This window comes from Sceloporus occidentalis, unplaced genomic scaffold, assembly GCF_023333645.1.
Source record: "Sceloporus occidentalis isolate IW3139 unplaced genomic scaffold, rSceOcc1.0.p SCAF_113, whole genome shotgun sequence".
Classification (NCBI taxonomy): Eukaryota; Metazoa; Chordata; class Lepidosauria; order Squamata; family Phrynosomatidae; genus Sceloporus; species Sceloporus occidentalis.
In genome coordinates, this window is record NW_028317093.1 from 73618 (window position 1) to 89047 (window position 15430).

Here is a 15430-nt window from a genome sequence, read left to right on the forward strand (position 1 = left end):
ACAAATTTCTGGTGACATAGGTTATTTAATGGATCTGGATAAGGGAGTATAATGGGCCTATGGAGGAAGACTTATTCTATTTTGGAAGTAACACATTCTGCTTATACTTTGTAAAATAATAAAACGGTTCTATGTTAAACAATAAAGTATAGTGGATTCTGTAATAGACCCGATAACACTTGATTGCTGGGGGAATAATTAACGAGTCATTTCATTCTTTGTAATACACAAGATATAATCTGTTATGTGCCTGCCATGATTCTCGTTGTGAATCAATACATTCTTTCTGGGGCAATTGTTGACTTCAGCGAGTTGCTCATCCCAAACAGAACTGTAATATATTCTATTCATTTATGTCACTTGCCCATTTCATTAGCGATAACATGACTAATTGTTTGGTAATAAATCTTATTTTCCCTTATCTAACCCACTGGGCACCAGGTATTCAATAAGAATGCTTAATTTGCTTTTACTGAAAATGATTAAATGTATTCAGACAGACCCGTCTTTTTAATGCCTGATGGTAAATTGTGTTTGTGGAATACAGTTTAGAGTGTCACATTCCGATTAGTAATTTTCTGTTAGTAACAGCAATTTCTCACCATTACATGTTAATTTTTAACTGTTAAACCTGACAGTTCGTTTAGCTATTTATATTCTCATGGACACAAATGTACATTAATTTTTTAGGTGTCCAAATTACCAAGAAAATCAAAAAGATTGGAATGAAGTCATCCGACACAGCTCAGATATTCTTTGAAGATGTCAGAGTTCCAAGTAAATATTTGATTGGGGAGGAAGGAATGGGTTTCATGTATCAGATGTTGCAATTCCAGGAGGAACGCATGTGGGGAGTAGCCAATGGTAAGTTCATTTCTTTCCTCTTTTTCCCACATGCCTTTGGCTGGAAACCAAAAAGGACTTTATTAACTAAAAGAAAAGGAAAATATACTTGTATCTTATACCCACTTTTCTCTGGCTTGCTTGAGTTTATTTTGACTTGAGTCTTGCAATGTAACACCGAAACAAATGTTAGTCTGCAAGCCGTGGCTTCCTGTTGTAGGCGGGTTATAAAGACATTGCGGTGTCCCTTACCAGCAATGACGTGCATGACTGTTTTTTCACAGTTCTGTTAGACAGTGACTAGGAAACATCAGGGTGATTAAGTAGGAAACAAAAACAGCACAGTGAAATATTAAAGGTTCCTTAGCATTACATCTGAGCTAATATCCTATGATTTTACATGACATAATATTCAAGAAAATAATGAGCAATACCCATCAGTTTGCAAGAAGACTCCTTAGACTCTGGGATCTGCATGGAGTAGGTGGGAAAGGGAATCACCCAAATACCGGTATATATTTGGCAATATACTCAAAATTGGTCAACATGCATGACTATAGAAAGTATAAAAATTTACTATTTAGGAGCTCAAATATAAGCTCGGTAAAAGATTACAGAAAGCAATATATAGGGTCTATTGACCCTATAAAAATAAGTTATACGAAAAACAACCTTACGTTAGTGGCTTTCATATGGCACTCCGTATATGTGAGAGTAATGTTGGTCCTTTGGATGGATCTGATTAAAACATAGACATACCGTATTTGCTCGATTATAAGACGACCCTGATTATAAGACGACCCCCCAAATCTGAATATTAATTTAGGAAAAAAAGAAAAAGCCTGAATATAAGACGACCCTATAGGAAAAAAGTGTTACCAGTAAATGTTAATTCATGTAAACTATTTTTTTTAATAAAAGCTATGATTGAGAAAAATATTTTGGTTTTATTGCCTTCTATTTCCCCCCCCCCCCAGAAATTCACATCTGCCCCAGAAATGCCTTATACCCCCTATATGCCACTGTGCCCCATGATATGCCTTTTAACCCTATATGCCACTGTGTCCCATGATATGCCTTTTGACCCCCTATGTGCCACTCTGCCTCCAGAAATGCCCTCTGGCATTTAGGTTAAAAGGCATATTATGGGGCAGAGTGGCATATAGGGAGGTTTAAGGCATTTCAGGAGGCAGAGTTGCGTATAGAGAGTAAAAAAGGCATTTCTGGGGTTAAAAGGCATTTCATAGAATACTCTGCCTCCAGAAATGCCTTATGCCCCCCATTTAACACTCCCCCAACTTACCGGTGCTTCTGACTCCCCTGTCATGCCGGTGCGGGGAACTCTGATCTCTGACAGCCGGGGAAGGTCTGTGCGATGGACGCAGACAACCCCCGCTGCTAGCCACACCTCCTTTCGGCTGCAGCGTAAGTTGTCTACGTGAATCGCGTAGACATCTACACACTGCCCCGGCTACACACCTGGGACTCAGAAGCACCGGTAAGTGGGGCGGGGGGGGGGCAGCCAGGAGGATCCAGGTCCCCTGCAGCTGCAGGGGATCTGGATCTTAGTCGTCTCATAGTCAGACCTATTTGAGGTCTGATTATAAGACGACCCCGATTATAAGACAAGGGGTATTTTTCAGAGCATTTGCTCTGAAAAAACCTTGTCTTATAATCGAGCAAATACGGCAATAGGCAACGTCCTAGCAGAGACATTGCCAACACTACTGGAATAGGGTTGTATCTGTGATCTAACATTTAATCAATTTAATAAATTTTCCTCCTTTTTAACTCAGGGGTGGATAAACTCTGCTATACATTTGAAAAACACAAACATTCTGGTCTAAAGTGCTCAACTGAATAAAATATGGGGAAATCACTATGTAAAACAGTGGAATGCGTTAAAAAAGGAGGAAAATGGATTAAATGAATCTGTACAGTCCTGCAATGTGGATCTATTAATCAAATAGATCTTTTCTTGCAGATTCTGTTAATGACGATTAAGAAAATTTTGATATAGTCACAAACTATAGTAGTACAGTCAAGTCCATCTCTGTAACTTGCCACCACAATATGTACAAACATTTTTTAAATGACATTTAACATTATAATTATAGTTATTTTTGCCTCTTTAACTTTCTGTGGTACCAAAAAATAATTGTAGTTCCGAAATATCCCACACAAGTTGAATGTTTTTACAATTCTTATGATCCCTTTGACTTTCCAAAGATGGAAAAAACACTGACATTTCAACCAAAATTCCACATAACCACCTGTGAGATTTTTGTAAATTCCACCCCCCAAAAAATTGTACATTTTGCAATCTTCATAACTCTGTATGCTGTAAACTCTGATCTGTGCTTATGAAAGACAGAAGAAGGAAATTATACCTGCATGTTGTACCTGAAATATATATATTTTTAATGCTTTGCTCATTTCCGCTGTTTGTATTTCTAATGACGAGGTAGCTTGTTAATGTAATGTGTATGTTTTTCCATTGTTAGTTCTTACTCCAATGGAAAACGTCATAGAAGAAACCATCAAATACACAAGAGACAGAAAGATCTTCAATCAACCAGTATTAAACAATCAAGTTGTTCATTTTCGCTTAGCAGAACTGGCAACAGAGGTTGAGCTACTTCGGTCATTGTTGCACCGTACAGTTGGTAAGTTTTTGACATTAAAACCATACAATCTGGGTGATAAATGTGACTGTAGGTTTGAACATTTGTATGTCTATTAAAAAAATCCTTGTCTTATTTAGTTTGATTTTCACAGTATTTTTGCGCACTCTTGTATTTTTTTACTGTGTGAGCCATGATCCCAGTTGTTTTCTTTTGTGAATAACCATGCTGGGGTTTATTCACCCATCCCTGAGTCTGTGAGTGAGAAGATGTGAAATGTAGCAGTCCAGCTCCATGACTTTAATATGCATTATGAAGGACCAATCGTAGTGAGCTTCTCATCCAAGAAGGGCTGTTCTGGCCCTGTATGAAGCATATTTCAATCGCTGAGGTGGCTTTTATGAGATTTCACTAATGTAACAAAGGATTATTCATTATTGCATTGCTGAATCAGGGTGTTGATTTATTTTAGCTCATTCATGGTTTGGCGAGTAATTCCACCAGTCTTCCACTATACCCTCTTGTTCTATATAAATACAGGTCTGTATTTGACTGTATTGTAGGAAAGGGTTGATTTAAATATTTCAGTTTTCTCACAAAAAATGTATTTTGTTTTCTATAGGGATGTACATTGAAGGAAATGATGTAACCAAATTTGCCTCTATGGCCAAATTAAAAGCTGGTCGGCTAGTGCGGGAAGTAAGTGATAGCTGCCTCCAGTTCTGGGGAGGAATGGGTTTCACAGATGAAGTCCTTGTAAGCAGATTTTATAGGTAAGTAACCAATGAGTCTGACCTTGGACAATATAGCTGAGGATTTCCATTTCAAGGAGACCATTTGTGTTTCTGTTGTTGGCTAGGGCAGCCCATTTTTGGGGTAGTTCAGTAGCCTATAATTGCATGGGTTGTGGCTTTTATGGTTCGGTACACTTGGCATAATTATAAAAATCTATTTTCTGAAAATAAGGGAAATATAATAAGCTCTTATTGATACAAAATTTAGAAGATTCATAGAGGAAACAAAAGATACCCCAAATATTAAACATTCAGTCATTGTCATTGTCCTAAATAATTCTTTGAATTACCCAAAATAATAATTTGTCCATTGCCATGTTTTTCTACGGCAGTTCCTAAACAGAACAGAGCCATTACCACCCAGGGCTAAAAGAGATTTTAGCAGTAACAAAAAATGGTAAATGTGAGTGTGTTTTAAGTATGGGATTGGTCATTTTTATGACAAGGGCAAACCCTATAGAGTATCCAAATACCGACTATAATGCATTTGGTGTACAGATTACCATAAAAAGTTCAGAGGGAATACTCTAGAGTACAATGCCTGGAAAGTTATCAGAACAAGCGCATAATTAATTATTGCAACATTAAAATACGTTTTCCTGGTTTGTTATTTAGGATTGTACAAGAATCTAACCTTTGTCCACAAATCATCTAGCAGTTAATTGGTTTTGGTTAGGAGTCTTGCTGTGGTTTCGGTTTGGGATTCATAGAACACGCGTATCTTATTTGTTTGGATTTTTTTCAACTCTTCAGTAAAAAGATATTTTGCCTTATAACGCATTTGTAAATTCCCCAGCACAGTTAGTGCCTGGCACAGGGTTGCTATAGATGTCAGAATGCATTCATCATCCTCTCCTCTTGCGTACTTAGAGCTTTACTGATTTCCCCTAAACCTAAAAGTACGGTAGTCTTACCTGTTAGGAATTCTGAATGGTACACTTGTTACAGAAAGTTACAGTAATGACCTTTTCAGTAACAATTTTTAATATAAATTTATGAGTCTGTCCGCATGTTTTTGCATTTTCATTCTGTTCATAAATTAGTTTAGTAAGCTTTATACTATTGCGTTCTAGTTTTGCCTGTGTTTCCCCATAAATATGTTTATTTATGTGTGTTTTTTTTTTAGTTCTTTGGTATATTTCTCGATTTCTCATTTTGTGTGTTTTTAACATTCCCCTGATTTCAAGAATAATTTATAATATTTTTTGACTTCATGGTGCCTGGCCCGATAGGGAGGATTTGGCAATAACATCGATAACCATTAAATATGTGTTGTGTTTTTTGTGGTTTTCAGCCAGATAGAGACAGAACTGAGAGTTGAAAGCTATTCTGCTCTTATAATGAAAAGTTCTGATGTGCTTTCCACCTTTTGTACAATTTTAAAATGCTATAAGTGACACCTGCTAGACATTTTACCTTCTGGCTTGGATACTCTGTCTTTCTTTACTCTGGTGAAAGCTGTGCTCTAAATAATTAATAGACATACTGATGTTTTTTGCAAGATCCCTTTGTACAACTTTGAAAGTTTTGCGTTTTCCACATAACATTGAGAGATTGTTAGATTGTTTGAGCAAGTCTAACTTGTTCTGTGATGCACTGCTTGTTACATCTACCCACTGTTTAGCCATTGTACAGCTCTGTGGAATATGAAGGGGACACCATGTACAATTGGAAATTATTCTAGCCTGGGTGCCCGAATAATTATAATTTTAATAAAGACAGGAGGCGAGTATTTTGCATATCTTCCTTTACTTCTCACCAATAGCAGCAAAGAAAGAAACATTGAAAAAGAAAAAACAACCAATAGGCATCCTACACAAGGTATATAAACCCTAGCCAGTCCTTCCACTTCCTCTTGCGACCGATGCGAACCGGAACCTACGAAGAACATCCAAACACCGGCGACAAACACCGGACACGAACTGGAACTCCAACCAGAAGTCGGAAGAAGGCAAAGAGCAGCCGACGACCTCCAACAACGAGAAGACTGGATCCATGGCAGGCTCCAAACAGGAACAGGGAAGTCCGCATGAGAAAGAACCTCAACAGCAGGTAACGAAGGATCTCAACCCGGAGGGGCACCACCCGGACAGGGCATCAAGCTGAAAAGCAAAGAGAACACGTAACAGTACCAGATACCAATGATATGGTAAGGGAGAACACAGGTACACAAAAGCTGCAATAGCAGAGGCAACAACCACCACTAAAATAAAAACGCCGAAATGCACTAATGACAATAACAGGAGTAAAAGACTCCGCAAACGAAAAATTACCTCACCATGGATCCCGAAGCTAAACGGGAGGGAAGGGAGGGAAAATACTCGCCTCCTGTCTTTATTAAAATTATAATTATTCGGGCACCCAGGCTAGAATAATTTCCAATTTTAAGGCAAGACAGGAGGCTTCCTATTTTGCAGTTTTAACGCCCGACACCAACGCGGGAACTGCAGAGGATAGCGGACGAAAATAAAAGGTGCGAAAGGTAGCAGCACGAGACCAGTCCGCCGCCGACAAAATATCGCTCAAGGCCCCCCCGGCCCGAAGGGCGCCTGAGGCCGCCGCACCCCTGACCGAGTGGGCTCCAAAAGAGGTCGCTACACCCGCCAGGGAGAGCAACCAACGAACCCACCTGGCTAAGGTAGGGCTGGAGACCGGCTGAAAAGGCCGAACATACGAGATGAGCAACCGAGAAGAAGAGGGAGACCGAAAGGCCGACGTACGAGCCAGGTAAGCCTGAACACATCTGGCAACGCAAAGTTTAGGATCGTCAGACAGGTAAGGGTAAGCTACCGAAGAGGACAGAGACTTAGTCCTCCTGTGAATGGAGAAGCGAATACCGTCAGGCGAAAAGGAGATAGCCGAGGCATCGAAAGCCCGAACGTCAGAGACCCTGCGAAAAGACAAAAGACATAAGAGCAAGGTAAGTTTAGCTGACAACTGACGTAAAGACAGGGAATCGTTATCGGGCCAGGCCCGAAGGAAATCCAGGACCAGGGCCACATCCCACAGGGAGTCATACCGAGGGGCCGGAGGCCTGGACAATCGAATGCCCCGTAGCAAACTGCACACCAAAGGAGCCTTACCCACAGGCTCACCCGAAAAACCCACATGGCCAACAGAAACGGCTGACCGAAAAAGGTTAATAGTCCTATAAGACTTACCTTCCTGAAACAAGCCGGCCAGGAAATTAAGAACACCCTCTATAGGGGCCGAATAGGGATCCATTTGTTGTCCCAAACACCAAGAAGCCCATCGTCCCCAAGCCGCCCGGTAAGACTTCCGGGTGCCCGGAGCCCAAGACTCTCGGAGCCGGGACTGAGTGACCTCCGATAGGCCCTGGACAAGCTGGGGTCCCCCGAGATCGTCCACAGGACCAGAGATAGGCGTCCCTCTAGGAGGAGAGGGTGAAACCGCCCCTCCTGGTCCGTCAGAAGAGACGGAAAAACCGGAAGGGCCAACGGATCCTGAACCGACAGTTCCAGCAGAGCCGGGAACCAGGGCTGCGCATGCCAGAGCGGAGTCACCAGAACCAAGGAGCCACCTGCACGCCGAAGAAAGTGGACGACCCGAGGAATCAGGGCGAAGGGGGGAAAGGCATAAGCGCCGGACACCGGCCAAACCTGAGTGAAGGCGTCCGTCGCCAGGGCTTTCGGATCTGGAAGCCAGCTGAAGAACTCCCGGAGCTGGCGATTCGTCCTCGACGCGAAGAGGTCTAGGTGTAGAGGCCCTCGGAGACGCAGGATGTCCTGGAAGACCCTCGGGTGAAGCCTCCAGTCGCTTGCATCTCTCCAATGTCTCGAGAACCAGTCTGCTAACAGGTTCTCCGGACCCAGAAGGTATTCCGCCTGCAAGGTGATGTTGCGAGGGAGACAAAAATCGAAGATGCCTTTCGTCAGTTCTGCGAGAAGCTTGGAGCGCGTACCTCCTAGACGGTTGATGTACCGCACCGCCGAGATGTTGCCCATACGGAGAAGGAGACAGCAATCGGAACGGTCCCTTGCCAAGCTGCGGATAGCGAACGACCCCGCAATCAGCTCCAGACAGTTGATATGGATCGCTCCTCCAGCGACCAGGAGCCTCCCGTTGCCTCGGTGAGGGATGCTGCGCCCCAGCCTAGCGAACTGGCGTCAGACTCCAGGATGAAATCGGGCTGGGACCCGAATATGGCCCGGCCGTTCCAGGCCTCCATATGACGAAGCCACCAATTCAACTCCTGGCGAGCTTCTTGATCGAGCCGGATCGGCTGATCGTAGGAAGGGAGAGAGCGAAGGTGTCGCGCCTTCAAGCGCTGGAGAGCCCGGTAGTGCAAAGGAGCCGGAAAAATGGCCTGGATGGACGCCGAAAGCAGACCCACCACTCGAGCTAGCATGCGAAGTGAGCAAACCTCCTTCCGCAAAAGGACGCGGATCTCCTTCCGAATCGTCACCATCTTTGATCTCGGCAGACGCAGCCTTGGAGTCTATGATGAACCCCAGGAACTGAATCCGCTGACGAGGAACCAACTCGGACTTGAGCGTGTTGACGATGAAGCCCAACTGATGTAGCGACCGGACCACGAAATCCGTCTGTCCCTGGAGGAGAGTCCGACACCTGGAGAAAAGAAGAATGTCGTCGAGGTAAACAATACACGTAATCCCCTGAGAGCGGAAGAAAGGCATCACCGGCTTGAGGAGCTTCGTGAAGCACCAGGGGGCCGAACTGAGGCCGAACGGAAGAGAGCGGAACTGACAAAGTTGATCGCCCCAGAGAAACTGAAGGAACTGCCTGTGATCCGGGTGGATAGGGACGGAGAGATAGGCGTCCTTGAGGTCCAACCTCGTGAACCAATCCCCTTCGGACATAAGGTCCTGTAAGAGGTAAATACCCTCCATCTTGAAGTGACGGTAAGCCACAAATGCGTTGAGGGACCGGAGATTTATTACGGGGCGAAATTCTCCGGAGCGTTTCCGGACTAGGAACACAGAGCTGAGGAAAGAGACGGGACCCCTGGACCGTTCGATAGCCCCCTTGGCCTGTAGAGACCGGAGTTCTAACTCTATGAGATGTTGGTCGGACACAGATCTGACCGCCGGAGGAGGTTTGCTTACCTGGAAGGGGGGAGACACGAAGTCTATCAGATACCCGCGAACCGTCTGGAGGATCCAAGGGTCTGACGTAATCCGCACCCAGTTGCGGAAAAAACGGGAGATCCTGCCAGCGACCTGTGGATGGGAAGAGAGACAGGAAACATCTGTACTCACCGAACCCTGAGCGTCCTCTGGGGAAGCCAGTAGAAACTCTGCCTCTGCTGCCTCCACGATGTGGAAAGGGTCGCTGCTGAAAAGCCCCACGGTAGGACGGTTGAGGCTGCTGGGGGTATCTGGAGCCTTGGAAAGAGTAACGGCTGGCGACCTGGCCCCGCGGTCGTCCAGCCCTGGAGGAAAAACGAGGGGCTGGCTGGAAAACCTTGCTCATGGAGAGCTTGGCTTTATTCCACGAAGACAGAAGGGAAACATGACGATTGAGCTCTTTGACAAAGGCATCGTCAAAGAGCATTCCGTTGGCGGCTGCCCCCATATCTTTGGAGCCCAGTTCTGCCAGCCGAGGATCCATACGGAGTAGGACCGCCTTACGTCGTTCTGTGGCAACGGCGATGTTTGCGTTCCCCAGAAGGCAAACAGTCCGGAGAGCCCATTCCCGGACAAGCTTGGGATCAAGGGGAGAAGCCTGGAGATAAGCCTTGTCCGCTAAAGACAAAATTTGGGTAATGGGGCCAATAAGATCCAGGATCTTATCCTGGGCGGATTTAAGACCCTGTTCCAAGCCCTTCCTAGGGTAGCGCGAAGCGGACAAAAGGGCGACCACATTAGGGTCATTAGGAGTGAGCGCCACCTTGTTGGGGATGCAGGGACGGGGACATTCAGCCCGTAGCTTATTGCGCACCTCTTTAGATAAGGGCTTGCGCAGCCATTTGTGAATATATAAAGCAATGTGCTCAGGAGGAGCCCATTCAGTGGCTCTGGGATGGCGCATTGTGGTGGTGTCAAATAGGGCAGTACCGGAGGGGTCTAAGACCGGTAGGTCCGTAGAAGTAGAGGCAGAGTGGGGGTAACCGAGGGGCCTCCGGAATGATGGGGTTCATTAAGAAGGGGTTCCTCCACCAAACACTCACGAACGTATCGCGAGTCTAGAGTCCTGGACGAGGCCAGGTTAAGTGAAGCCTCAGAATTATCAGAACCCTCTGCCTGCCATTCATCTAAGATGGAGAGGGGGAGTTGGAGGGAATCCTCTTCCCCAGCAGTATGGTGCACGGAGAGCAGGGAAGGGGCAGGAATTTTCGGGCGTTTGGCAGGAGCCTTGCCCTTGCCCGCCGAGGCACTGTTGCCCTTCCAGGGGCGTTTAGAAGATCTAAACAAAAAAGCAGAATCACAGAATCAGTAAACTTTCTTTAAAGCAATCACCTATTAAATAACTTTTTTACAGATTTATATTACTGTTTGTCAAAAAAAATAGTGTAAAATGATCTGGGCTTTGTTTGTGGTATAGGTGAGAGTTACAAGATATTTGTACTCATATAGTTATTGCCACCTGGTAATCTCCTCCACCCCTGTCATATCTGCTCCATAACCCCCTTCTATTTGGGTACAGTCGTGGTGCAACACGGTGAAGATGGATGTGTGTGCAGTCGCCAACACAGACTTCTCAACTAGCAGTGCCCTATCTTCTGTGCCCCATGTTGTACTCTAAAACATCAGGTAGTGTGTAGAGCATGAAGGAACACTCTTGCTGAGGTCTGTGCTGGCAGTCCCCCGCTTTCATCTTTACGTCCCGAATGTTGAGGGGTCTAAAGAGATAGCTGCTGTGTTTACCTGAAGTAAGCTTCCCTTATTTGTTCAGTATTTAATGTGTCCCTGGACCTTACAGAAGGCAAACAGGTACAATTCTTGTGCAAAATGCTAAATTTGGAGAATTGAGCAGAAATTGAGTATGGTACCTGCTGAAAATAAAAATAAAATAAAACACAATAAGATTTTTGTTTATGAATTAAACACAGCTCTTATTACCCTTTAAGTCTACTACAAATTAAACATCCATGTTTGTGCTCAACATTCCTTCCATTGTAATAGAATTTGTGAGCCCAGTTACATTATTCTCATTCTTACAGTGGGAAAATCCAAGTTTGGCTGCCCTTTGGGTGTGCTCTCTACAGGGCGTCTCTTGAAATAGACAAGGGGTCTCACCTGCCTTCCTCTCCCACCATGAAATAGTTCCTGGATAAATCATATTACGTGTTTAGATTCTGTAATGCATTAAGTATTTGTGCTGTGCAACACAAACATACTGATTCTGCTCTGAATAATATGAATATTATCAAGGAATCTATGATACTGTTGTTTGGTATCAGTTTTTATTAAAATGTACACTTTAATACATTTTTTAAAGGATTCATACCAGTGTGTAACAAGACATATAATCTATGCTATAAAACATAAAGATGATTCATTCTTTAATGCAGATAATAAAGAGAAAGCTAGGGGAATTTAGTTTATATTACAGTGCCAACTGCCAAACATAGAAAAAGCAGATGGCGCCGTCAGTTCTATCCTTGACCTAGCTCCCAGGAATGGGAGAGAAAAATAAAAATAACTATGAGGAAAATGATGAGGCTATGATAGTGGGGGTGCCCTATGCCCTTTTGTCCAAAGGCGTTGGAGCAGATGAAGTCAGGCCCTGGGTCATATGGAAATTAGTTACTGTTTTTTGAAGACAGGGTGTAGGAACATGTCCTAAAATGAACCTTAAAAAGTATACCCTATAATGTTTAATAACAAAAAAGAATAGAGTTGTCATGCTTAGTTGATTTCTCTTTTTGGATTACAGGGAACTGACATGTTCTTATCAATTTATCAAGCACTCCAGAGGTGGCCTCTCTGCTCACCCCTCCCCTATAGATACGCTAATGCTTTGTGGTAAATCACATTGCTGGGGCCCTGTTGAGCTGGTTAGAGGGATCCGTGATCTCCCCAACCAGTCCTAGAGGGTGCAGCTGCCCTCTCTCGCCTCATTCTTCCTACGACCCTGGTGCACACACTACATTTTAATACAGAACGTATAAATACGTCCATATGGTCCTCAAGGACCATGCTTTATAGAGTGTATGTATACATCCTTTTGCCAAATAGGTTAAAGTAGTTCAAATATTCATTCTATTTTGCTAGGGCTGGATGAGACACCAAAGTGTCCTTTCTGTTTGCCTTGCATATTCTTATACTGGCTGCCTGAACTAATGAACAATCAGCAATTTAATAATATGCCGCAGATAGCCCAGTGGGGTAATAATGGCATACACAGGGCCAGCCCTGCCATGGAGCACAGTGGGGCAATTGCACCAGACGGCACGGAGGAGAGAGGGACACCGAGTGGTTTTCACTTATCAAGTTTTCAGTACCCGCTCGGTGCCCCTCTCTCTCCTCTGCAAGCCCTCTAGCTTGGTCTCGGTGGCGGGTTGTAATGCTTAGCGCCGGAATATGACGTCATTTCCGGCGCTCAGCAGTAAAGCAGCGCGCACCGCGGCAGAACAGAGAGACTCGCTGCAGGACTGCTAGAAGGTAAGTGAAGTACAAAGGGGGGGGATAGGGTAGATAATAGGGAGGGAGGAGGGTAGATAATGAGAAGGTAGGGAGAGGAAGGGTAGATAATGAGCAGTGGCGTTGGCAGGGGCGGCATTTTATACTTCGTCCTAGGCGGCACTATGTCTTGGACTGTATTACATTGGTTTGGTGTATATAAGTGTGAAAGGTGGGAGTTAGTAAAATTTATAGATGTACTTTAAAATAATTTCTGTAAAAAAATGAAATGACTGCGCTTTTGTTTTAATTAAAAAGCAATCTAATTTTTTTCTCTCCCCTCTACAGAGACTCAAGACTTTTGTCCATAGGAGCTGGAGCAGATGAAGTCATGCTCTCAATCATATGCAAATTTATGGGAACGCTTCCAAGCAAAAAATAAATCCTTGGAATATTGTTAAAATCCTAACAGAAAAGTTACAAGATCAACTTTATGCAATTACCAAAATGCTATAACAAAAAATCCAATACAAATGTAATTTAAGATAATTTTCAGTATGTCAACAAAATATTGTTCTCTATTTCTTGTGGTTTGATATTGATATTAATATTGTTTTGGAATAAAATGGATTTGAATAAACAATTACTTATAAATTGTAATGTTTCTTAGGAAGATGCATTTCTTTCTGTTTTGGACATTTAAAAGATCTAGGGTGAGACAGTTAAAATAAATAGAAAAAAATCAGAATGTCAAAAACTGGGAACCACCTGGATTATATTGTTGATTTTCTCTCTCTTTCAATAAACAAAACCTTAAATTGACATTTGCCCCAAAAGAAAAAACTTTGTTATGGAAGCTAATGTTATTTTTTTGGTGCTAGAAATTACTGATATACACTTTATTTTCTACAGCTGCATTACTGATAGCTGCAGACACAAGCTGATGCTGTCAATGCACATCTTGGCTAATCGACCAAGACCAGATGCAGATCAAGCAAACCTCTTGCAACTTTCCTGAATTAAAAATACTTTTTTTTTATTTGTTATAAATTGGTACAGAGGGGTCCAGTTAAGATCGCCTCAATTGATTCATGTCAACAAGCCGCTGCATCCCACAGGAGCAGCCAGAGACTGTTATAGCCCAGAGAAAACAGCTTGTAACTTCTAAAGTACACACTGCTTTCTGTAAAGTCACTGGAGGAGGGGACATTGATTCTCGAAATAGATAATCATGAGAAATTTAAAATTTTTACCAGTTAAACCATGTCGCTCTGAAAGAAAATAGAGCAGCCATGTTTTTCATGGAAAATGTTAACAGCCAATGAGATGTGACCTCTTCCCATACATCCACTCTACTGGGTGATATCCATCTTGATTATCAATCCTTTGAAATGTATCTGATACATTCTTGAAAAGCATACAAAGACACAATGGAAATGGTAAAATAAAATAAGTATAATCACTCTTTTAAGTAATTACATAGTCGTGTTTTTACTCTGTAAGCTTATTCTTCTGACAATTCCATAAACCTAGGGTACATAGTCACACAAAAAATGCTATTATTACTTCAACTTTAACAATGGAAGTTAGTTGTTTATTGCAAGTTCCAGTAACACTTAAAGGATTTCTTTTTAATATCTGGATGTCTCCTGAAATATTCTGACATCATACTAGATTTTCAGTAATAAAAGATGTTTTATAGATCTTTCCCAACAAACTTAGGACAGTCTTAGTAAGGTAGTGTTTCTTGCAGCATAGTTTTTTACTAACAATTTATGATTTGTTTGATTTTTTTCATTATACTGTATTCTATACTGTTATACAAAAAAAACACATTATATGGTAGTCGTAAGTGATCTTGAGATATACTACATTTACTAGCATGAAACAAAAGGTTCACCTTCATGTAAATCTCAAGTGGGTATTTTATTCATAATATAGAAGGGAACAATAGTCTTAAAGAAATATGTCTGATTGCTGCAAGATGCCATGCTGGATCGGACTTGCAATTCTATTAGAGTTATAGCCTAAATAACGTGCACAAGGGTATACTTAGGAGTGCCGCTTCAGTCAGCACGATATTACTGCACTGGATAGAAATGCCCTGGCTGAACTCCAGAAAATATTATGTACAAATATTGCACCTTTTGCTTTAATCCCTTAAGGACTAGGGCTTTTTACCCTACAGGACTACAGAGCATTTTTTGTGTTTTTGCTACTGAATGTCTGTCTTCAACTGATATTTACCCACACAAATATATATAAAAAGTAAATGGGTTTAGCGGTATTAGTCCAGTGGACAAAAAGGCCAAAAAATGGACTAACATGATATTGAAAAGACAAGTTTTAGAGAATTATCCTCTGATCCTGATTTTATGTATTCCAACATAATTTTAAATGGTATTCTAGTTTATTTTAATCCCTACTTAACCCTAAACATAACCCTATCTAACTATACTCACTAACTCCAGCCTCACTAACTACCTAATATACATTAACGATGAAATATAAAAAGGTATATACAGCATATATTTTTCTTACTGTTTCTATCTCTCTCTCTAGCTCATCAATATGTATGTGCATTTGGTTGGCTGTAAAAGTGATCACATGCATTAAAGTTTAG

The 15430-nt window shown here is 42.5% G+C and overlaps 1 protein-coding gene across 1 annotated transcript in view; it reads left to right on the forward strand.

The window, feature by feature from the left end:
• The window catches only part of LOC149282502 (putative acyl-CoA dehydrogenase 6), a 66055-nt gene extending 52806 nt beyond the window's left edge, over window positions 1–13249 (forward strand). The window contains exons 6-9 of the mRNA XM_089498085.1: window positions 691–864; window positions 3348–3509; window positions 4090–4240; window positions 13156–13249. Coding sequence (XP_089354211.1) covers window positions 691–864; window positions 3348–3509; window positions 4090–4240; window positions 13156–13249 — 581 coding nt within the window. The remainder of the gene's footprint in view (window positions 1–690; window positions 865–3347; window positions 3510–4089; window positions 4241–13155) is intronic.
• The last annotated feature ends 2181 nt before the right edge of the window (window positions 13250–15430 follow it).